The sequence below is a fragment of the Malaclemys terrapin genome, chromosome 8, assembly GCF_027887155.1.
Source record: "Malaclemys terrapin pileata isolate rMalTer1 chromosome 8, rMalTer1.hap1, whole genome shotgun sequence".
NCBI lineage: Eukaryota > Metazoa > Chordata > Testudines > Emydidae > Malaclemys > Malaclemys terrapin.
In genome coordinates this window covers 96675489-96699750 of record NC_071512.1, presented here as the reverse complement: position 1 = coordinate 96699750, position 24262 = coordinate 96675489, and the positions used below count along the sequence as shown (strand labels likewise).

Sequence of the window (24262 nt, the reverse complement as noted above, 5' to 3'; positions counted from 1 at the left end):
TCCAGTGGATAGGGAGAACTGTCCTCTTTTTAACAGCCTCTGACAATTGATCACTATCCTCTTTATAACCTCTCTTAACAGCTGTTATCAGGGGCCCCCTCATTCTTCTTTTCTCAAGACAAAACATGCCCAGCTTTTTTAACCTTTCCTCAGAGATCAGGTTTTCTAAACCTTTTATCATTTTTGTTGCTCGCCTCTGGACTGTCTCCAGTTTGTCCACATCGTTCCTAAGGGGTGGGGCCCAGGATTGACACGGTTCTCCAGCTGAGGCCTCACGCGTGCCAACTAGAGTGGGATAATTACCTGCCATGTCTTACATATCACGTTCCTGTTAATACCACCCAGAATGATACGACCCTTTTTAGCAACGGCATCACATTGTTGACTCATATTCAATTCGTGATCTACTGTAATCCTCAGATCCTTTTCAGCAGTACTACCTCCTAGCCAGTTATTCCCCACTGTGTATAGTGGAGAGGAACACAGACTCCCAACTAGACCCAGTAGCTTAAGATAAAATCATTAGAAAGAACAGAACACAAACTAACCACCAGAGATAAAATGAAGGCTAGCCACAGCAACCTACTAAACAGGGCAGAAAAGTGTGTTTATTCCAGCATGGAAAGATTCCTCTGGCTGGAAACAGCTACATTAGAAACCTGAAGTGTTTAAAAGGCAATTTATAGTCACTCTTTGTCTCTCAAGACATACGTGTCGGCTTAACAAGTCACTGGGGAGTGAAACAATAATATCTCTGTATCTAATGCTTACTGTAAGCAAAAGATGGATTACAAAGCAGACTGTTATTTTTAATTATTAATGTGTTTGAACTTAAAAACTGCAAAGGTGCGTGTTGTTTTTCAGGGATGGAAAGAAGATAAGCTATTCAGTAGCATTATTTCTTTAAATACAGTCTTTCAGGCCTGGTCTAGTCTTATGAGTGAGGATGGGAGTGATGTAAATACATAGTAGAATATAATATGTCATTGGTATATAAAAGACTGTGCTGAACACAGGGCTGAGATCTGGGTTCTGTTCCTGGCTGTGTCACTTCTGCATGACTGTGACCAAGCCACCTCACTTTATTGTGCCTCAGTTTCCCCCACCTAAAGCAGTTCTATCATCTTACTGACCACAAGAGATGTGGCATGGTATAATTCTTTAATATCGGAAAATGGTTTGAGATTCTCCAATGGAAGGCTCTTCGATGAGCACATGCAAAGTATTATTTATTGTGCGTCATACTGTTGAGGTGTGTGATTTGTAGGCCTTAAATGTGGGATTTCTATTGTCCTGCCAAATCATATGTCCTGGGGGCTTTTCCATCCCTGATGCAAGGTCTATAGATATTGATGTGCTCTATTCCAGTCCCCTTTCTCGCCTCCCCCTCTTCTCCATCAGAGTATATAACCTGTACTCCATGTACATGCTACATTAACCCTGGCTGGAAGAGAGACTGACTTCCTTCCAGAACTATGCCACAAAGGGCCTGGGGAGAATTCTCCCAGTGCAGGGTCATCATAAGTGGCCATACACTGTCTCCCTCGCAAATGTAGAAGGGGGGTTGCTTTAGCATAGCATTTTCTAGAAATTCTGGGCTACAGAGCTGCCCATAAGCAGCAGGGCATAGGATGCTGTAAATCAGAGCAATCCTTGGGAAACTGTAATTTCCAGAATCCCAAGAGATGCAAAGGTGCCTCCTAATACTGATGATTGGTATTTTCTATGTACTGCGCAATGAGAATGACCCTGTTTACCTCAGCCCACAGTTAAATCCCTAACTTGCGTGTATAATACAAACTGTAGCATATTGCAGTTCCATTTACTCTTCATAATATTTAAAACATTAAAATGGACATGCAAAGCGGTACTTTTATTTTCAAGTGTTTTATTTTTGGGATACTCTTATTGAGGAAAGAATCTCTGGCAGTGCTTATCTCTTCGCTAATAATAATGACCTCGTTCACCCAGAATGGTAACAGCGTTACGGCTCTGTCATTTTCATGCTCTGCTTCAGTTTGCACTCAGACACTGCAATGTGCTTCTAGTGATCTGTTTAAAGCCTTTAAAATGATATGCTGTTAATAATTTAATGGCAGGGTTTATCCATAAAACAGTTATTACTCCCTGTCTTGGGCTTCAGATTATTATGTGGCTTCCCTGATTACGAATGTCACTGTATCTTTGTGTTTATTGTAAGCAAGTTTTCAGTGTAATCAAAAAAAAAAAAAATCAAAACCAAAACAAACAAAACCCCCACCTGTGCCCCACCTTATTAATGTAGTATAAGAAACATTAACCATTTTGTAACTATATGTAATCCAATGCTGTTAGATAGAAACCGCTGATTAAGGCATTATTTTAGAAAATACGTATTAGAGTGCATTAAGCAAATTCTCAAGTAGAAATAAATCAGCTTTTTAAAAATGTAGTGATTTTAATCTCTTAAAATATGTCAGTGGTTTCATTGGTTTCCTCCTGTTTTAGATTAAATTTTGGATCTCTTTTCATACAGAGAACTCCTTAGTTATGTAATTATTAAACTATAGATTTATTTTAAAGATTTAACTAAAGTTGATTCCTATGGAAGATAGTAAAATAAGTGACATCAGTGATAGAAAAGGCACCCACAGCATTTACTAAACTTATGGTAATTAAGGATATGTAGCATCAGGACAAAACTGAGAATTTTCAGTTCAAACATAATTTCAGTGCTAAGATACATCTGCGGGTGCGAGAGCTGGGTATTTACTAAAAATTGTAGACAGAGAACTAGATACTTTTGAAAATAAATGTCTGCGAAAGATTCTGGGCATTGGCTGGAAAGACTTTGTTACAATGAAGAGTTCTGAGAAATCACCAACTATCGGCTCATTCATTGCCACCAGAATCAGAAGGATGCACTGGACATATCTGGGGCGTACCAACACACAGATTCCCACATGAAGGTACTGGTGTAAGGAAATGAGGGCAGTCGAGAAACCTGAAGAAGACCTCTTAGCCAGGAGGGCAGAACAGGTCATCTCTGTGCCATAGAACAGATAGAAGTAGCAGCAAATGACAGAGAGGAATGGAAGAAACTAGTTTTTGGCATGTGTTCTAATATAGGCACGGGAAAGATGTTATGTAATGGTAATTAACTATATGAAGCTAAAAGCAAAATATTAACCAATCCTGCAAAAATGTATACAGGTACTTATGTTTGCATGCTGTGAGTTGCAATGGGATAACTTTCAGGTTGAAGTTCTGGCCTCTTTGAAGTCTCAGTGTCAAGAAAGACTCCCGTTAACATCAGTTGAGCCATTATTCCACCCACTCTATGTCAAGTTTAGCATGTGCAAGTCTTTGCAGGCTCCTCACCATTTCTAAAATTATGGGCAAAAAAAAATGGTGTTAAAGGCTTTCAAGTTGTAAACTGCGACATAAATGTTAATGCCAGAGGCATTATTGCTATGATATGCAAGGAGCTTCCTTGTTATAATTTTGGCTTCATATACACAGAACACTTTGTGACACAGGCTGTTCAATTGCAAGGAGTGGGTCTAATTCTAAGCTCTCACACACCATTTTTAATCTGATGTGATTCCACTAACCTCAGTAGAATTACACTGATGTAAATTGAGGGTAACTGAGAGCAAAGTCAGTCCCAATGTGCTCAATAGGAGACAAACAACACCAACCCATTTCTCTCTGACCTGTATTTTTAAAGAATGTACTAAAGTTTGCAGCAGCAGCATCTCCCCTAAAATCAGGGCTTACTACAAGTCTTAAGAACTGGTTTCCCACTGCAGTATTCAGGAGCCAAGAAACACAACTGTGGAAACTCCCATTGAGTAAAGACTTCTGCAGAATTTGGCCTTTGCTGTTATTTTGCACAGCGGGAGGATTGCATATAATTATTTAAGTGTGTAAAGTTCTATTTTTAAGACTAGGTTATTTGAGATTTATTCTACCCCTGTGTGACAATAAATATTCTCCCCCGTGATTTATGTATATCTATTTCTGATTAACCTAATCTTTACATGCTGTAAATCCTTGCAATTTAGCCTTGGATATGAGCTCCACAGAGACAGATTGCCCCTTCAGGGACATATTTTTTTCAGTATTTTTTGTTTATATGTTTTTAGCACTTGTGTGCTAAGACTCTATAGGGAAAGTAATCTACACCAGACTACATAACAGTCTAGACCTTGGCATTATTCTTGATTATATCTTTCTGCTGAACATAACCCCTGTACAGAGGGCTAGTTTAAGACCTATGCATCACGTAAGTCCCACTTAAGCCCTGTAAGTTCACTGAGGGCTTGTCTACACTTACCGGGGGGATTGACGAGCGGCGATGGATGCATCAGTGGCCAATTTAGCGGGTCTAGTGAAGACTCACTAAATCGACTGCAGACCGCTCTCCTGTCAACTCCTGTACTCCACCAGATCGAGAAGAGTAGGGGGATTCGACAGGAGAGCATCTCCTGTCAACATCGCATAATGTGGACGCTGCGGTAAGTAGGTCTAAGCTATGTCGATTTGAGTTACGCTATTTATGTAACTCAAATCGCGTAGTTTAGATTGAATTTCCCCTGTAGTGTAGACAAGGCCTAAGGCTTAAGTGGTACATAAACCTTGTATTAATCAATTTCTCCCTTGAAGAACTGGAAGCCCTATGTAAAGGCAAGTCCCTTCCTGGCATCCTACTCCCCAGAGGACACTATAACTACAGCTGGTTGGGAATTTTTCAGCAAACAGAGTGTCAGTCTCCCATGTGAGGGCCCTAACCACTGGGTTATTGTCAGTTCTTAGGGGAAGGGTGAGAGTCATATTATCTCACACTCACCGAAGTTTTTAAAGGTCTACTTTTTGTTTTAATGCAGAACGAAAAAATATGTTTACATTTTAATAATATTTGCCAAATGGAATTCTTTTCCAGACAGCCCTCCCCTGGAGGCCGCATGAACATGTGTCTCTCTGCTTATTTTATCAGGGGTAAATTCTGAGATTTCTACTAAGTGTTTATTAAGCTTTTGCAAAGATAGATGTCTGTGTAAGGCCTTCAGGACTGGATCCCTTGGTTATGGTGAAAACAGTTTGGGAGAGGGTGATTGGAGTAGTCATCAAGTCCAGAGTATGGAATGTGAACATAATCTGTCATTCAGACTAAATGCATCTTAGCAGCTAATAAGTATTAGATTCCCAGAAAGCCTTTGACAGCGTCCCTCACCAAAGGCTCTTACGTAAATTAAGTAGTCATAGGATAAGAGGGAAGGTCCTTTCATGGATTGAGAACTGGTTAAAAGACAGGGAACAAAGGGTAGGAATAAATGGTAAATTCTCAGAATGGAGAGGGGTAACAAGTGGTGTCCCCAAAGGGTCAGTCCTAGGACCAATCCTATTCAACTTATTCATAAATGATCTGGAGAAAGGGGTAAAAAGTGAGATGGCAAAGTTTGCAGATGATACTAAACTGCTCAAGATAGTTAAGACCAAGGCAGACTGTGAAGAACTTCAAAAAGATCTCACAAAACTAAGTGATTGGGCAACAAAATGACAAATGAAATTTAATGTGGATAAATGTAAAGTAATGCACATTGGAAGAAATAACCCCAACTAAACATACAATATGATGGGGGCTAATTTAGCTACAACGAATCAGGAAAAAGATCTTGGAGTCATCATGGATAGTTCTCTGAAGACGTCCACACAGTGTGCAGCAGCGGTCAAAAAAGTAAACAGGATGTTAGGAATCATCAAAAAGGGGATAGAAAATAAGATGGAGTGTATCTTATTGCCCTTATATAAATCCATAGTACGCCCACATCTTGAATATTGCGTACAGATGTGGTCTGCTCATTTCAAAAAAGGTATACTGGCATTAGAAAAGGTTCAGAGAAGGGCAACTAAAATTATTAGGGGTTTGGAATGGGTCTTATATGAGGAAAAATTAAAGAAGCTAGGACTTTTCAGCTTGGAAAAGAGGAGACTAAGGGGGGATATGATAGAGGTATATAAAATCATGAGTAATATAGAGAAAGTAAATAAGGAAAAGTTATTTACTTGTTCCCATATACAAGAACTTGGCGCCACCAAAGGAAATTAATGGGCAGCAGGTTTAAAAGGAAGATCTTCTTCACACAGCGCACAGTCAACTTGTGGAACTCCTTGCCTGAGGAGGTTGTGAAGGCTAGGACTATAACAGCATTTAAAAGAGAACTGGATAAATTCATGGAGGTTAAGTCCATTAATGGATATTAGCCAGGATGGGTAAGGAAGGGTGTCCCTAGCCTCTGTTTGTCAGAGGGTGGAGATAGATGGCAGGAGAAAGATCACTTGATCATTGCCTGTTGGGTTCACTCCTTCTGGGGCACCTGGCATTGGCCACTGTCGGGAGACAGGATACTGGGCTAGATGCACCTTTGGTCTGACCCAGTACGGCCATTCTTATGTTCTTATGTTATTTTCTAATTCTCACAAGAAGTAGTACATTAAGTGGTGACAGAAGGAGGCTGGCTTAAACTGACAAAAGCTGGGAAATTTCACATTAAGTTAAAAACTCTGAGCCACATTCTCCTATCGTGTTACACCACTGCCATCCATGTAAGTGATTTGGACCAGTACAACTCAGAGCAGAGTTTGGCTTGCTCTACTGAAGCGCTCGATAAGGCATGCTTGGAAAATCCCAGTGTATGATACATGCAGGGCTTTGTGGGCGAGAGAAAGTAGCTTTAGTTTAATGTGGTTAGAAACAGAAGGCAGCATAGGAGGGATTAAAAATATCTGTAGTTAGGGGAAGGATTGCAACATAAGGGGAGAGACAGGGTTAACTCCATCCTTTCACCTCCCTAATGGCTTGACGTTCAGTGAGCACTCTGTATAGAACTTCATAGATAATGCTCAGTTCCACTCTCTCCATCCTGGGCGAGGATGGGAGGACTTTGAAGGCTCCATAAGCTCATCCCTTTCATAGGAGTGCATGGAAAAAGTGCCTCAGAAACAGAAAAGTGCCTCTCTGACTGCATAGTGTCCATGTCCATCAGAGCTGTGGCCTCTGAAACTTTCTGTAAAGTGGTCAGTTGTGTCTACGTCATAAATCCAGGCTTGGGGCCTGGACTGAGATCACCAGACTCATTTCACACAGGGCCACTGAGTCATCTGCAGATGGTGACAACAACGTGGCTTGGACTTGAATCACTAACCTAGAGATGATATCCCTTTATTAGTCATCGAGTCCAAACACCAGTCCCCGCGCAGGCCTCTGGTTCCCAACTTTCAGACAATTTACCCATTATGACCCTCCTCCCATTGTTCCCTCAGAACCCACCTATGTCAGTAAGCTAAATTACTCCTACAGGTCATTGCATTCTCTTTAGTGACATACTAATGTTCTCTTTCCATTAGTTGGAGAACACCAGCTGACAGGACATAAAGTTGCCGTAAAAATTTTAAATAGACAGAAAATTCGGAGTTTGGATGTGGTTGGGAAAATCAAGAGAGAAATTCAAAACCTAAAACTCTTTCGGCACCCTCATATTATCAAACTGTAAGTACTATTGCTACTGCTTCTCTTTGTTCAGATTCCATTTCAATTCTGTGGTGCGTCAGAGGGAATGCTCTTGAATGCATTTCTGTTTTACTAGCAAATTAAATGACACTTGCCAAAGATGGAAAAGAGTGAAATAGTAAGTTTCCATTTTGAGAAGCAGTGAAAGGAGCCAGCTAATTAATATTCTCTTAAATAATTCATTCAAGACATTTTGTAATTTTTTGCAAATAAGTTGAGACGTCTGTTCATTATGGGCTTGTCCCATGCCCATTGAAATCAGTGATTTCAAAGGGTTTTGGATCAGGCTGCCTTCGTGCAGTTCTAGTCCTGAACCTACCAAGTTATAAATTAAGGCTTTAATCCTACAAGTCTTACACACATGCTTCACTGTACTTGACTTCAGTGGCATGACTCCCAGTAATATACAAAGCTAAACAGGTGTACGGGTTTTTGCTGGGTTAGGGCCCAGTCTTGCTACATTGAAGTCAATGAGAGCAGAATCAGAGCCTTAGAAAACTATACAGACCAGTCTCACTGGGAAGTTTGGGTTATTATCTTGGCAATCCCATGCATAGTAAACTTTACTGAATCAAGTTCTGCATACTTACACCTGTGCAAGCCCTGTTGTTTTCAATCGAAAGGCAATGGTGACTGAGAACTGAGGGCTACAAGTAACTACCATAGGTGTCAATGGGAGTTATTGTTCTCTTTTCTTTTGGCCTGATCCGGCAGTCTTTGAAGGCAATGAGACTTTTGTCTGAGTAATGACTACATGATCAGGCTCTTGAGGTGAAATCCTAGCCCCAAACCAATAGGAGTTCTCCATTAATGGTCTGGATATCAGAAGACTAAAGTTACCATTTTCTATTTATGATGATAAAATTCTGGTAAGAATTTTCAAAACTGACACTCTGAGGTATCCGAATTTAAATTGCAAATAGGTAACTGCACTGCAATAGTTTAGTTGTCTCAGATTAAAAATCCAGAAACCTCAAGGCTTAACTGCACAAGTAGCCAGCCATTAAATACATTTGGCATTTCTATAAAATAAAGTGTTTGAATGGTAATTAGAAGGATAATCTGATGTTTAGAGCATTGGCATGTATCTAGTGAGCCTTCCTCTGAGAGGGAAGGGGTCAAATTCTGCTTCCAGTTAATCCACCGTAATTCTGAGGGAACTATTGACTTTAATGGAGTTACTCCACAGTATCATTAGCATATTTGAGAACAGATTGGTACCATTTCATAAACCAGGTAGCAAAAAGTGCTTCTCAAAGAGGCATCTGGCACCCTGAGTCTCAACCAGTTCTCATATATGTCAAAGACAACAAATGATGGCCTAAAAATTAAGTTAAGAACATCAATAGGGTCTGGGATAAATAATTGAATCATGAAATGGTATGTTAAAGAAAATTAGCAAGTGAGAATGTATTACATTTACTTTATCTTTTTTCTTGTATACATTAACGAATTATCAGAGACTTTGGTTTACTGGATCTCAAACCACGCTAAAGTGTATTAACCCTTATTGATCTTTTGAGGGTTTTACTGAACACGATATATTTACATGCAGTTTTAAGAAGACAGGAAGTTATTTGTTCACTTCTAATGTAATGATACAGAACACAAATTCAACTATAAGCAGTGCAAACACAAAATCGGAGTACAAGAAAATGGATGTGAATCTCAACTGGTGTTGCTATAAATTTATGTAGTTTCATTGAGGTCAATAAAGTTATGCCAATTTACACTAGCTGAGAAACTGGAGTGAAATAGGAAAGATTCAAACTTTACCTGCCTATAGTACCTAGAGTTCTTTTCTCCTGTATCCTCAGTACAAAGGGTGAGGGGGAAGGAGTTAATATTCCTTTTTTGCTTTTGAAGGCAGCCTGCATCTCTTAAGACATTGCTGTAAATCTTAGGACTAACCTGATTTTAAAATTTCCATTTTGGCTAAGTATGGTAAACTACTGTAGCAAAGATTTCAGAGGATTATGTAAAAGCTTAAGAAACAAAGAAGTGAATTTGTGAAACAGATCCTTTCAACAGACCACTGAAAGATATTATGTTTGTTTGCATCTTAAAATATAAGTGATTGCTTTTCATATATGGAAAGCAATTTTATACACAAGATCAAAACAAATGTTTATTTTACAGAAAAAGTTATAATAGTAAACTGTTTAAAAACCTTGCCTTGTTGTTACTGATCAAGTCTTTTTAAATTCTCTCTTTTGTTTTTGAAGATATCAGGTCATCAGCACTCCAACTGATTTTTTCATGGTAATGGAATATGTATCTGGTGGCGAATTGTTTGATTACATCTGTAAGCATGGACGTGTAAGTGACAGTATCTTGTCAAGATAAAGATTTGTGTGGGAAAACGATGGTGCTGAGGCATAAAATGGTTTTGCAAAATGGGATACTTTCTAGCGCAGGGGTCGGCAACCTTTGGCATGCAGCCCACCAAGGTAAGCACCCTGGTGGGCAGGGCTGGTTTGTTTACCTGCCGCGTCCACAGGTTTGGCCGATCGCGGCTCCCACTGGCCGCGGTTCGGCACTACAGGCCAATGGGGGCTGCAGGAGGCAGTGCAGGCCGAGGGATGTGCTGGCCACTGCTTCCCACAACCCCCGTTGGCCTGGAGCGCCGAACCGCAGCCAGTGGGAGCCGCAATCAGCCGAACCTGCGGACACGGCAGGTAAACAAACCAGCCCTGCCCACCAGGGTGCTTACCCTGGCGGGCCGCATGCCAAAGGTTGCCAATCCCTGTTCTAGCTAAATGGAACAAAAATAGTCCTATCCTGAATATCTTGCATTTGGCCTAGAATATAGTTGTATATATCACTTTGCAACTACTCCATGTTGTGTTACAGCATATAAACAAAAAAGCAAAAAACAAAAACAAGCCAGAGAAATAAGCCAATCAAATAATAAACCTACTGTTAAATACAAGGAAAATCACTAGTAACTCCCTTACGGATGTCTTGGTAGGTTTCATACAGCCACCAGCCAGGAACATAAGAACATATAAGATGGACTAATAACGATCTCAGTTAGGATACCGGAAAAGCTCAGGCTACAATGCTAATGTTCTTCTCTCCCTGTAGTGTCACAAAATAAATGCATTTTATACTAAACTCTTTTGTATAAGTACGCTGGTAGAAGGAGTCATTTCCATTGGTCCTTTAAATTTATGAATACAATTCTGATTTACAGTAGGATTTTTTTTCCAGTTTATCAAGAAAATACTTGATCTTTCTAAGTATTAAAGTTAGGCCTTTCTGGACTTTGACATTTAGAAACTACATTTTTCATGAAAGAATATTACAAAATTGTCAGTATAAATGGCCAGAAACACACTTTCTTAGACCTAATTCCCCATTGCATTCTTCCTAATTATAGAATCATAGAGCTGCTCCATTTTTAACCTCTACAAAACCACCTACTTCATTCCTCATGACTGAATTGTTCCCTGTAGAACATTGTGCAATGCTTTCTCAAGTCTAGATTAAAATCTCCTGTGATAGGACTGCTATTGGTTCCTTGAGAGACTAGGCCACAGTCTAATAGATTTCACTATTAGGAAGGTCTTTGTCAGTGCTTAATTTGTAATGAAAGAGGTGCAGCGGCTCAGAGCAATTTTTTTTTACATTCATAACTGACACAGCAAGCCCAGAGGTGCAGGGGCTATAAACTGCCAAGATGTGCCGGAGCTCAGCCCTGACACAAATTAAGCACAGGTCTTTGTGACAGCCAGTCTAAATTGAGCTTTTCCTAATTTCGTCACATGACTCCTAGTTATTAGCTTTATTTCAAAACAGTAACGCAGTATAAAATGCAAGGGGAAAAATCTGCTTTATACATTTGTCTCTGCTTACAATCTGTTTACTGTAATTTTATCTGTGCATCATAGAGCTTTTCAGCTCATGACGGAGCCAAAGCTGTTTTGCCAAGTGTCGTTTCAGAGAAAGCTTTAACCGTTTCCCGGTGTTTTGTAGGTGGAAGATGCAGAGGCTAGACGCCTTTTCCAGCAGATTCTCTCTGCAGTGGATTACTGTCACAGGCATATGGTTGTCCACAGAGACCTGAAACCAGAGAATGTGCTGCTGGATGCACACATGAATGCCAAGATAGCTGATTTTGGTATGTGACCCCAACAGCATTCCAGAAATGTAGCCAGCTACAAGCCACTTGCTGGAGTGTGTCAACATAACATGCCTTACAGAACTGAGTCAGTTTGCATGGCCATTAACAATTTCATAATTTTAATTGAAGGGTTCATAATTGTAAACACTCACCCTTCAATGAAGACAGGCATGGCTAGTGAGATCTCTTGTGTTTGTAGTATAAACATACATGGGTTTTAGAACAGTGGAGAAACAAGGTAATTTGCATATTCATCATGGTTTTCAGCGTAATAATTAAAAAAAAATTAGCTAACATTCATGGTAGACTCCAATGCAGTAACACCAGGATGGAATTCGGCCCCATATGACCATAAGAACGGTCATACTGGGTCAGACCAAAGGTCCATCTAGTCCAGTATCCTGTCTTCCGACAGAGGCCAATGCCAGGTGCTTCAGAGGGAATGAACAGAATACGTAATCATCAAGTGATCCATCCCTGTTGCCCATTCCCAGCCTCTGGCAAACAGAGGCTAGGGACACCATCCCTGCCCATTTGTAATACATGATGCCCCACCATTCTGTAACCGCCCAATTGTTTAATTTTATTATTTCATAATTTCCCCCACTCCTTCCCTTGCTACTTCTCCTGTCATCCTTTTAGAAGCATAGAATTCTCGCTAACCATACATTCAAAGCATGTGTCAATATGCAAGAATCTTACTTTTAGGGTTGTCGAACATGATGTCAGATGGTGAATTTCTGCGAACCAGCTGTGGTTCCCCAAACTATGCAGCACCTGAAGTCATCTCCGGAAGGTATAACTTAGCATTGAGAAAACCCACTTTAATGCAAGTGTATGTTCAGGTGTGATTCTTGCATTTGTTCTTGTATTTGAAACTTATTCTGTACTACTGTTAAAGATAGCTGGAGCTCCCCCACCCCCTCCATTTTTAAAAGTGGGAGTGAATCTAGTGACAAAACCTTGTTTAGTTTTCTATGATTAAAAATAGAAAACGATCTTTCTAAAAAAATTAGAGTTATTAAAAGACATTTTTGTTTATATACCTAAATAAAGAATTAGGTAAATATATTTTTAATCTGAATCCTTTTCATATGCAAGGAGTTTCCCTCCCCAAAATTCTTATTCACCCCCTATGCAAAATTTTGTATCTGTCTATCTGTAATTTTGTTGTGTTGGTACAGAGAACTATTCAGTGATAGACCAACCAATTTTACCCACCCACTTCCCAAATCTTAACAATGGTCTCTACCCCTTTTCCATACCTTAACAGTAGTTCCATCTAAAAGATCTTATCTTCTAGCTTCTTTTAATCAATTTCTTTTTTCAAAAAAATGGTTGCTGCTGTCATGGGACGGAATGTTCATGACTTCCTGTTAAATTAATGATAAACAAAACTGTGAAGCAGTCATGCACTACAGTACTGGTGGCATTTGGCATTTATACAGCACCTTACCTATTGAAAGCACTGCCCAAACCTGAATTAATCTTCATCACACCCAGATGGAAGTATTACCTTTCCTTTCCCATTTCACAGTTGTGAAAATGGAGTCTCGGAGAAAAACTGATTTGTCCAAGTCCATACAGCAGGCCAGTGACAGAACCAGGATTAGAATGAAGGATTTCCAAATTTAGAATCCTGTACATATTCTTCATAACCACCTGTTTTCCAGTTACGCACCAGTTATTTTTTTATACTATGTCTGGTTTGCATTCATTTTAACAGAAAACAGGTGGCAAGATCCTAGTACACTTTCCCCATATCATTTTTACTGCTGTATCTCATCTAACAGGCCAAATAAACACAGCATTTTGATTAATGTGGATTGTTTCTGATTAAATTCCCTCTCACTTATGCCGGTGGAAGTGATGGCAGAGTTCCTTCTGAATTAGACCACCAGAGGACTGAGTTGAGGCAACAACTCCACTTACAGGGATCCATGAGTCATGCTGGCCAGACAGGGAGCAAAGCCAGAAAGTCCACAACTGCTGCAGCTCCAGAAAGAAGCTGCAAATCAAGGTTGTCCCCACTTCCTTTAGTAGAGCTCTAACTATGCTTTCATTCAAGCAGTATAGACAATAGTGCTGTATCAGAGGACAGCAAGAGAAAAGGTACAAGTTACTGCCCTCTAGATCCCGAAAGATTGCAAGGACTCAACTGATTCAGTTTATTAGTAATGAATAAAAGAAACAAAAACACCATATACGTCGAAACCAGGTTCATCTACTAATCCCCTGACTATATTGCCTTTCATTTATCAGGCCTCCCCTCAGACTCCCTCACTGCTGCTCAGCTTCTCATTTTATATCCTGGAAGGGTTTCCCACCCTGCACTGCTCTTAAAGGGACAGCAGCTGTCAGAGTTATCATTACAATATTTTTCACGTAGCGTGGAGATTGGTCAGTCTGTTAGTTCTGTTGTATGACATTGCACATGGATTTATGTAGGAGACCAGAGTATGTGAGCGGATTCAAAATTCACCTTCTGCCATGGCCTGATGGCTAACACAGCATGAAAGGACAGGTTGTAAAACAGAGCAGATATATCTTGCTTGGGCCTAGAAAACAAATCAGTTTTCATCCTATCAATCTGGGAACTAGCAGAAACACTGGGCCCCCAGAATTGTCAAAAACAAGACCCTAAAGAGAGGTATACTTATGCATCTAAATAATTGGCCAGTTTTTTCCAAAAATGCTGAGTACTCACCTGCTTTCATTGGCCTCAGTAGGAGCTACTGGGTGACAGGCACTTTTGAAAATAGAGCAAGCTATTTAGGTGCCTGAGTATGGCTGTAGGAACCCAACTTTAGGCATCCAACTTTTGAAATTTTGGCCAAGGAGGAGCATGCTACAATATTACTGAAAAAAATCCAACCCTTAGTAATCAAAGGAGTGTATCAAGGGCACCCAAGCTTTGTGATGACCAAGCCCACATTAGCAGTTTCCTAGAAGCCTAAGTACTTGATCGGATTTGAATACAGATTTCTTACATAAAAAAGTAAATGTACACAGGTATAATATTTGCTTGTAGTTATCTCTGCGTTGGTGGATGTATAGAAATAGTTGGCTGAGTCCATCAGCCATTGGAACAAGAAAACAAGCTTTTCACAGAGCAGTTGGAGAGGAAGAGCAAACTTGGTTCCTAGCCTCTTAGATTCATTAGCCTCTGTGGGTTGCACCTCCATGTGTCAGTCTGAGAGAACCAGAGAAGCTACAGTGAGGCTGAGTTTTAGGACACTGGGGTAGGAGTACAAACTGAAGCTTTTAGCCTGCAGGGTCCACTTTTAAAGCTCCTCTGCTATATTATAACCTCTACTACAAAGCATATAATGCCGATTGGCAAACAGATAAAACCTGGGAAGGAAATCTTCTCTGTTGGCTTGACTTTGCTTAGGTTGTATGCTGGCCCTGAGGTGGATATCTGGAGTTGTGGTGTTATTCTCTATGCTCTTCTCTGCGGGACACTGCCATTCGACGATGAACATGTTCCCACGCTCTTTAAGAAGATCCGTGGAGGTGTTTTCTACATTCCCGAATATCTCAACCGTTCAGTTGCCACTCTCCTCATGCACATGCTGCAGGTTGACCCACTCAAGCGAGCAACCATCAAGGACATAAGGTAATGTCCCATGCCAGAAGTCACAGCAGAAGCCTCTCTCCTCAGATAGACGTTCTTGTGTGTGGTGGGCAAGCTGTGTTGTGGAACTCAGGGCTAGTTGACACTGAAAACTTACAACGGCAAAGCTACATCTCTCGTGGCATGAAAAATCCATACCCCTGAGAAATGTAGCTATGCCAACCTAAACCCTGGTGTAGACAGTGCTAAGTTGATGAAAGAATTCTTCTGTTGAGCTACCTACTGCATCTCAGGTAGGTACATTAACTACAGTGACAGGAGAACCCCTCCCATCGCTGGAGTGAGTGTCTACACTGAAGCGCGACAGTGGCGCAGAAGCAGCTTTTTAAGTGTCAACATACCCATAATTTATGAAGGTTAGTAGGTGCATTTCAGCAAGTAACCAGGACCTTTTATATTGCATTATACAATGGTCTCAAAAATCCTTAACGGTGCGTGGCAAAAGTAGCCATATGATGCAGTAATGCTAAGAAATTAGCATTCATCTGCCACCTTTTGTCGTTTAATTTAAAAACTTCTCCTTCCTTCTGAATGCAGGTTCAGCATACAGTGTATTTAATATGCAGAGTCACAGCAAACATGAAAAGCTGCATAGACCAAGAATGCAGGATCCACACCCCTAACTCTCAAAATGAAACACATGAAAAATGTTTCTTAATGAGGGCAAATGGCTCACCTTTAAATGTAGTATAATTTTCTCATCTAGCAAATTAATAAGATGGTGCTGTACCTCTGTCTGCTCACATTACCATATAAATTCAGGCTAATGTGAGCACTGAGATTCTTTAGTAGATGTTTGGGCCTTTAAATATAATTAAAAATGCATGTCTGACAGCAGGACTTAAAGATTCTCATAGATTCTTAGAAAGTGAATGATTTTAGTACGGTGTTGTAAACTAGGAGCATGCTCTATCTTTTGTGAAATACAGAATAATCATTAAATCTAAGTGATGTTTTAAAATAGGTATTTAAATGTCACAGCCATCCAAAAGTCCTTGGGTATTTAATTCATTTGGAAAGGATGATTTTATAGTGCCACCGCCATCCTAAAGTGAAAATGGTGCCTTTATTTTCAAGTCTCTTCGTTTAGTGGATCTAATTGCATCTTGGGGAGGAATGCCTATGAGGCGACAATAGCTGGTAATGGGATGTGGAGGATGGTTGGCCACTTGTAACTACATCAGCACAGCAGTGACCAAGAGTCATTACCATCTGATGGGTGTTTGGGTCTCAAGCCAGCTCCTAACATACAAATATAGTCACAGTTGCAGTGCCGGATGAATGATATAGGGTTTAGTTCACTTGCAGGTGCTATTATTAGGGGTTGGCAGCACACTTAGTCCTGTAGATGTTGGTTTGCCTGAGCAACCCCACCCCCCCAAGGGCTCCTCCTCTGGGACACCATCCTACACATTGTGTTTGCTGCCTTTGGGCTGCATACGACCATCCAATTGCTCCCAGAGGTTTAGAGGGGCAATTTTGTGGCAGCGCCTTTTCCAGACCCAAAATATGCTCTCCAGGGTGTGACCAATACCTACCACAGTCCATGCACGAGAGGCAGATTTTAGTGGCCACTCCACCCCCATCCAGGAGCAGAGAAACACTGATTGCCAACTGTCTCTAAGATGGAGTTGCCCCATAGGGCCTAGTGCGATAACCAGCGATTGCCACCAGTGTTTCCCCAGTCCCACTGCCCTATGGAGATGGAAGATGGGTGCATGCTGAACACCTCCCCTCCCCCTCAAAGACTTTGCAAGCATTGGAAAAGGCAGTGGCCACAGTTCGTGCCTCAAGAAAAACTGAAATCCCAAGGGAGACCTGTAGGGGGCCTGTCTGCCGACAGCACTGGCAAAATGGGGCGGGAGCAAGGGCGGGGGGGGTGCCTTTTGGAGGGTGGCCTGTCTGTAAACTGAACATCAGCCTTGAATTTGTGAACCAACGCTGACGTTCACTGATGTGGTGTCATGGGTTCCACTCACCACTGGTGGTGCCTCCTCCTGGGCCCTCTGGGGATTAGAGCTGACCAGGCATTGCAACCTCCTCCAGTGTTCTCTCTCCCATCCTGCGGGCCCCTCTTGCTTCAGGAACCGCAGCCTCCCCTCCAGCCGGGTCACCACATGTTCCCCTATCCAGGGGTAGCAAAGTCCCTCTTGACAGGTTGGCTCAGGCAGTGTTCCTGCTCACTGCCCTGATGGTGCCTCTTGGTCAGCAGCTGGTAGCGGGACCCAGGCCCATCCTCTAATCAGGGGCCTTCTAGTCAGCAGCCAAGGTCTGCATTCCTATTCCTTGCAACTATTCTCCTGAACCATCTCCCACCTTCTTTGCTTTCCCCCACCCCCTCTGCCAGCCTCCCAACAATCTCCTCCCAGGGAGTACCCACAGACTACCCTCCATAGTCCTGAATACACCTTCTCTTCTCCCAGGGAATATCTGCAGCACCCCCTTGTTGCCAGCTTCTTAGCTTATATAGGCCTTACTTGGTCCCATCCAGCTGCGCCTGTTCTACTTAAATCCCTGGCTCCATCTCCAGTTGCAGGCTGGGGAGGTAATTGGCCTAGCTGGCCACCTTCACCCTTGCAAGCCTTGTGTAGGGTGGACACCCCATCACATGCAGGAGACCCTGCACACACGCTCCTTGCTTTGTTTGGTGTGACTATTTCACACAACTCACAGTTTTGTTGGAAGTTACAACAAAAAGACCAAAAACTGAATCAGCGTGGCAACTGCACTGTCCTTCACCCCTCTAGTCAATATTGTTGTGGTACCTTAGTCTGAGGGAAGCATGCACTGGTGCTACCTGTGTGTTGATAAATAATTAATAGTTTGCAGGGCTGTCAAATCAAGGCCTTCCACAAGCACTTTGTTTGATAGAATATTATAGTAGTGGCCAGGCCTGTTTCGAGTTCCGCCAAACTCTTGGCCAAGCTGATGTCTTGTGGCAATGAGTTCCACTGCCTAACTGAAGACACAGACATCACTAAAAATAATGGGCTTGATTGTCAACCGATGTAAATTATTGTAGCTCCATTGAAACAACAAAGCGTTGCCAGTTTACACCAGCTGAGGGTCTGTCTGATTGGTTCGACCCCCTTCACCCTCCCCACCACCTCGGGCTGTAGCTTATAGAATGAATCACTACCAGGTTGCCCAACTGTAAATACAGACTCATGGCTACGCTCTCTCTCTGTAGTCACAGTTTCATTTCTTTTTCCCCTAGAGAACACGAGTGGTTTAAACAAGACTTGCCCAGTTATTTGTTTCCAGAGGATCCTTCTTACGATGCCAATGTCATTGATGATGACGCAGTGCGGGAAGTTTGTGAGAAGTTTGAATGCATGGAGTCAGAGGTGATGAACAGTTTGTATAGCGGTGACCCACAAGACCAGCTTGCAGTAGCTTACCACCTTATTATTGACAATCGGAGAATCATGAACCAAGCCAGTGAGTTCTACCTCGCCTCTAGTCCGCCCACTGGCTCATTTATGGATGACAGCACTATGCACATACCTCCAGGGGTGAAACCACACCCAGAGAGGATGCCTCCTTTAATAGCAGACAGTCCCAAAGCACGGTGTCCCTTGGATGCACTGAATACTACCAAGCCAAAACCTCTGACTGTGAAAAAAGCCAAGTGGCATCTAGGAATCCGCAGTCAAAGCAAACCGTATGACATTATGGCTGAAGTGTACCGAGCTATGAAACAGCTGGATTTTGAATGGAAGGTAGGAAATATCAGTGCTTTGTGGCCAGTTTCAAGGATTATTTTCTTATAAGTTCTCCTGATCTGAATTGATCAGTGCAGTTAGTAAGTATTGTTACAGGATTGTCTGTTTTGAACTAATACCACTGTATTATCGTCTCTAGTATATTATTTTTACTTTTACAAACACTCAACATGAAAAATGCTAGTTGTGGCTAAATAAGCTCCACATGCATTACTGACATAAAATATGCACTTCCTTATTTTAACTCTCTCAGCCTAGGTTGGAAGAATAATTCTCTTATTTAGCTGTAGGGAAAGCAGGAGCTGGTCATATTTCTAATTTTAGTGACAGAATACCTTGAAAGCTCTTGCATGGGTCATAACAATCACATGTCCGGAAACTACACAATCCGTTCCCTTTATTCTTTTAAGGGCTATATAGGCTGTGTTACCCTGTGGACAAAAGTTCTTTTACTAGTGAAACTGTACTTATTATTGGTGAAGGTACATCCATGTCTAGCTCATGCTTACAGTCACTTAATGCTTCCCAAACAATGCACCTGTTGGGGCTGAACTTTCTCATGCTTGATTTTTCTTTTTTTGCTTTGGTAATAGTCTCTTTTTACTGGGTTTTCGGAGCTATCGGCACATGGGACAGGACAGGTATTTTTGCAGCAGCTAGCTAGTTGATTTTTCTTGTGCTCAGATACATTCTTGCCATTGATTTAGCCCTCGTTAAGAACTCCTGCGCCTGATTCTCCACAGCCTCATGTAGTCACTTACCTGTGACCAGTTGACTCATTACCCTGGTGAAAAGTGGTCGTAAAAGGCTAAATAGCAACACAAGATGAAAGGCAGTGCAGAATCAGGCCCATCACCATTGAAACGCCGGCATGACACAGCTATGTTTATCCCCACTAGTTCATTCTAGAATGGTTTACTTAATGGTGTAGAGCATGTGAACGTTACCATTGCTGCATATGCTACTTTTGAAATGCCGGCATTTAAAACATCACCCATAATGTGTTAAAGTTTCCAGCATTTAATTCATTTGTGGGTAGCTAGGTGAAACGAGTGGGGAAATGGCTCAGCTCAGGCCCCTGCGTGCAGTAACTGAGTCCCATCATTAGAGGCAGCTCAGGACAGGTTTGAAAACTACTTTATAGGCTGTGGCAATTACAAGTTTTAGTGGTTCCACAAAGGAGTTAACCAAGTGTGAACTTTTCATAATTATAATCCCAGAACGAACCATTAGATCGTTTAGTCTGTGGCTCTCAACTACTGTACCCCTTTCAGCAGTCTGATATGTCTTGTGTACCCCAAGTTTCACCTCACTTAAAAACGACTTGCTTACAAAATCAGACATAAAAAATACCCAAAAGTGTCACCGCACACCAGTACTGAAAATTGCTGACTTTCTCATTTTTAACCATCAAACTATAAAATACATCAATTGGAATATAAATATTTTACTTACATTTCAGTGTATAGTTTATATTGCTCTATCTACAAGTCATTGTATGAAATTTTAGTTTGTACCGACTTCACTAGTGCTTTTTATGTCCCCTGTTGTAAAACTAGGTAAATATCTAGATGAGTTGATGTAGAAGACTTCTGCATGCCCCCAGGGATACACATACCCCTGATTGAGACCACTGACCTAGTCTGATCTCCTGCATAAGACAGACCATAGAACTTCCCCCAGTCACCCCTGTATAGATCCCAATTACTTGTGTTTGACTAAAGCATATCTTCTAGACCTTGGACTGTTTTCTAACACAAGTGACTGTATTCAAGTTTTACCCCACTCCCTGTTTTGGTGGGCAGAGGGCAGAGTAAGGGTGTTTAGTTACAATGGAGCAGAAATATATTATTACCATTTCATTCAACTAATATTTGCTCTCTGAAGTAAATCTGAATGTGTCGCTCTTCTTCCCCAAGAAAATTCTCTCTCTGGTCAGTGAATTGATTTGCTGTCATTTCTGGAAGCCCGCTCCCTTTCTCTTTTTTTGGTATTTTTTATTTGTATGACAGTAGCACCTGGAGGCCAAGTCCCCATTGCCCAAAGCACTGTCCAAACATATGACAGAATCCCTGCCCCAAAGAGCTTACGGTCTAAATAAAGATATTGGGGTCTGCAACAACTAATAGCTTGGTTACATGCACAGCAAGACAGAGAGCTAATGAGCCAAATTTATCCCTGGTGCAGCTATACAAACGGAAGTGGAATTACACCCAGAATGAAGTTAGCTAAATAGTTCTGTAGGTGATGAAGTTTTTTCTAGTATTCGGCTTGAGCAATAATCATCCACCCCCTAAGACTTAACTCCACAAACAAGTTTCGCATCCCAACAAACCTGCCATCCATGCAAATCCCTTATAAACTATGTACAAAAGGAAGAGATTGTATTGAGAGTTACACATGTGGGCTAGCAGGGTGGCAAGAGAGGTGTGCACAACCCTAACTGAAAAGCACTTAATATAAAAAAAACCACACACACATTTTAGAAGAAACTAGGATATTTATTTATTTATGTTAAAGCAATCATTTTTTCCAGACAATGTTCTTTTCTTGAAATGTTTCACGCGGGGAGAGGGGAGGTGAGAATGTTCTTTCTACCATCTTGAATTTTATTCCTGAAAGAAAGTTACCTGTTTTAGGTGGTGAACGCCTATCATCTTAGAGTGCGTCGAAAGAACCCGGTGACCGGGAATTATGTGAAAATGAGTTTACAGCTTTACCAGGTTGACAATCGCAGCTATCTTTTGGACTTTAAAAGCATTGATGGTAAGCAGGAAGTGTTGTGGCATGACAATTGAATCGCATAGAATGGGGAATTTTGAGGGTTTTGTCACTTTACATTTTCAGACTCTCCTATGGTATCTGCTAGTGTTTCTAGTCCACTTGAGTAACTCTGGTCCATTCATCTCCACTAGCGCTACTGTGACAGTTTAATAGTTCTTTATACTTGCGAAAGGGGAAAATCAATTCCAACGAGCCTACCCATTTGTCACTGCACAACATACTTTTTCCTCATCTGCTGCAAACTCGTTTTGATCTTAAGTGATCACACACAGCAAAGTGTGTTGAAGTAGCTAGATACCAGAGCACATATGTATTTTTACTTCATAGAATCTCCCAAGCAGGTACACGCAGCGAGCTTTAATCTAAGACTACCTTTTCCCCCTACTAATGTAACACACATTTTAATTGGCACACTTCTAGAGTGAAACCCTGGCCCCACTGAAGTTAACAGGCGTTTTGTCACTGACTTCAGCGGAGCCAGAATGTCATTCCTAGCATGCGTGTACTGTTGATGTAAGTGTTCCTTTCTTGGCCAGGCCTCACCCCGGGGTAGCAGCTGAGTAGATTTTAAATAACGCTGTTTGTTTGTGCATTTAAGATGATGTCATGGAGCAGAGGTCAGGCTCCTCCACACCACAGCGCTCATGCTCTGCGGCTGGCTTGCACAGACCAAGACTGAGTATTGATTCTACCACTGCTGAATTCCAGTCGCTTACTGGATCCCTGACTGGCTCCTTGATTGGGAGCGTGGCCTCCGTTACTCCACGCCTGGGTAGCCACACCATGGATTTTTTTGAAATGTGTGCCAGTCTGATCATGGCATTAGCTCGCTGATGCTCAGTGCTGAGTCCCCTGTCCCTCGTCACACGTGATTGCACTGAGAATCTGGTCCTAGGTTGTTTCTTTTTCCGTTGGTTTTGTCGTAACCTGGGCATAGTGTACACTGTAGTGCAAAAACACCCCCCTAAGACCCAATACTCCCTTCAGTGGATCCAGTTCCCATTACAAAGCACTGAGGGAACTAGAAACAGGCTTGTCTCATTTATTACACTAGTTTCACCATAGTATAAACCAAACTGCTTTTACTAGTGAAGATGAATGGGAAAAAACTGGGCATGGCTTTAAAACAGTAACTGCATCAGTAAACAACCCTTCCCTAAGTGCTACCTGTCTCTACTTATGGAAACTTGGCTAGCCTCAATATCTACAATATGGGTATTCTCTAGTGACATATATAGTGCATCCCCTCTGCTATTCAAGGGGGCTCACTAGGGTGAACCAGACGAAAGGTATAGACAAGTAAATATATTAAACAAAATCCAGCTGTAATAAAACTACTGCGATATTTACAAACTGATGCCTGCCGGCCTCTGAAAACAGCAGAAATAAAAACCAGCAGCTGGCTGCCTGGAGGTTTCTGTGATCTTGGAACATGCAACCCCATTTTATATACAAGATGGCAGAAGTGCAGGGTCACACACAAGGCACAGCTCACACCTCTCCGAGACCTTCACACATTAAGGCTTTGAACTAGAGAGAGCTGTTTCCCCAGAAGATTTCCCCTTCCCTCCTCCATTTCAGCTGCTTTGGGTCTATGGAATAGTCCTGGCCTGGTGGCCTTTTTTTAATGGTTAAGGCTATGTGGCTTTCCCCCCCTCTGGCCACCAATTACATTGCACAATGTACACTCCACCTGCTTCCGATCACATTAGAGCTCCTGTAAATTACTACAAGCCGTGCCTCCTACAAAATATTTCAAATAGCTGCCTCGTAAGCAGCACTGATTTCTGACCTGGGGAAAAATTCTTAACGCCTCAGTAGCTGAAGCCTATGCTGAAGCCTAGGCCAAGTTTTGTGCAATGCCCTGTTTAACGCTTCTGAGCAGTGAGAAATAGTCACCGATCTCTCCTTCAGGGTGTCATCCCTCCTGAGCAGAAGCAAGTGGGGGAGAGGCAGAGGGATTGGGTGGAGGGAGCCATTCGAGAACAGGATACTGACGGTACTTTGTGGGAGCAGAGAAAGAAAGAATCGAGAAGAGGGATTGTTGGGGAGTTGACACTGTCTGGGTGGTCAAGTATCAGGGGGTAGCCATGTTAGTCTGTATCTACAAAAACAACAAGGAGTCTGGTGACACCTTAAAGACTAACAGATTTATTTGGGCATAAGCTTTCGTGGGTAAAAACCTCACTTCGGCTGCACTCTATGCAGCCGAAGAAGTGAGGTTTTTACCCATGAAAACTTATGCCCAAATAAATCTGTTAGTCTTTAAGGTGCCACCAGACTCCTTGTTGTTTTTGTCTGGGTGGTATTATCAAGGACAGTGGGAACTGGGAGGGGGGAAGAGAACCGCTCCAATCTGCTCCTCACCCCATTAGCTGTCCAGGCCCATCCCAATCCTCTTTCAGCCCATAAGTGACAAATAGCTGGCTTACTTAAGT

General features: G+C 41.8%; 1 protein-coding gene across 2 annotated transcripts in view; it reads left to right on the top strand.

Annotated features, from left to right (window-relative positions):
* PRKAA2 (protein kinase AMP-activated catalytic subunit alpha 2) overlaps nt 1-23967 on the top strand; it is a 28678-nt gene extending 4711 nt beyond the window's left edge. Inside the window, exons 2-9 of one of the 2 annotated variants that reach the window (XM_054038050.1) lie at nt 7390-7531; nt 9778-9871; nt 11531-11675; nt 12387-12474; nt 15073-15297; nt 18533-19037; nt 21680-21806; nt 22423-23967. In XM_054038050.1, coding sequence (XP_053894025.1) covers nt 7390-7531; nt 9778-9871; nt 11531-11675; nt 12387-12474; nt 15073-15297; nt 18533-19037; nt 21680-21806; nt 22423-22658 — 1562 coding nt within the window. In that variant the 3' untranslated portion in view covers nt 22659-23967. Of the gene's footprint in view, nt 1-7389; nt 7532-9777; nt 9872-11530; nt 11676-12386; nt 12475-13215; nt 13460-15072; nt 15298-18532; nt 19038-21679; nt 21807-22422 lie in introns of those variants that run through there. The other variant, XM_054038051.1, reaches the window with a different exon arrangement.
* The last annotated feature ends 295 nt before the right edge of the window (nt 23968-24262 follow it).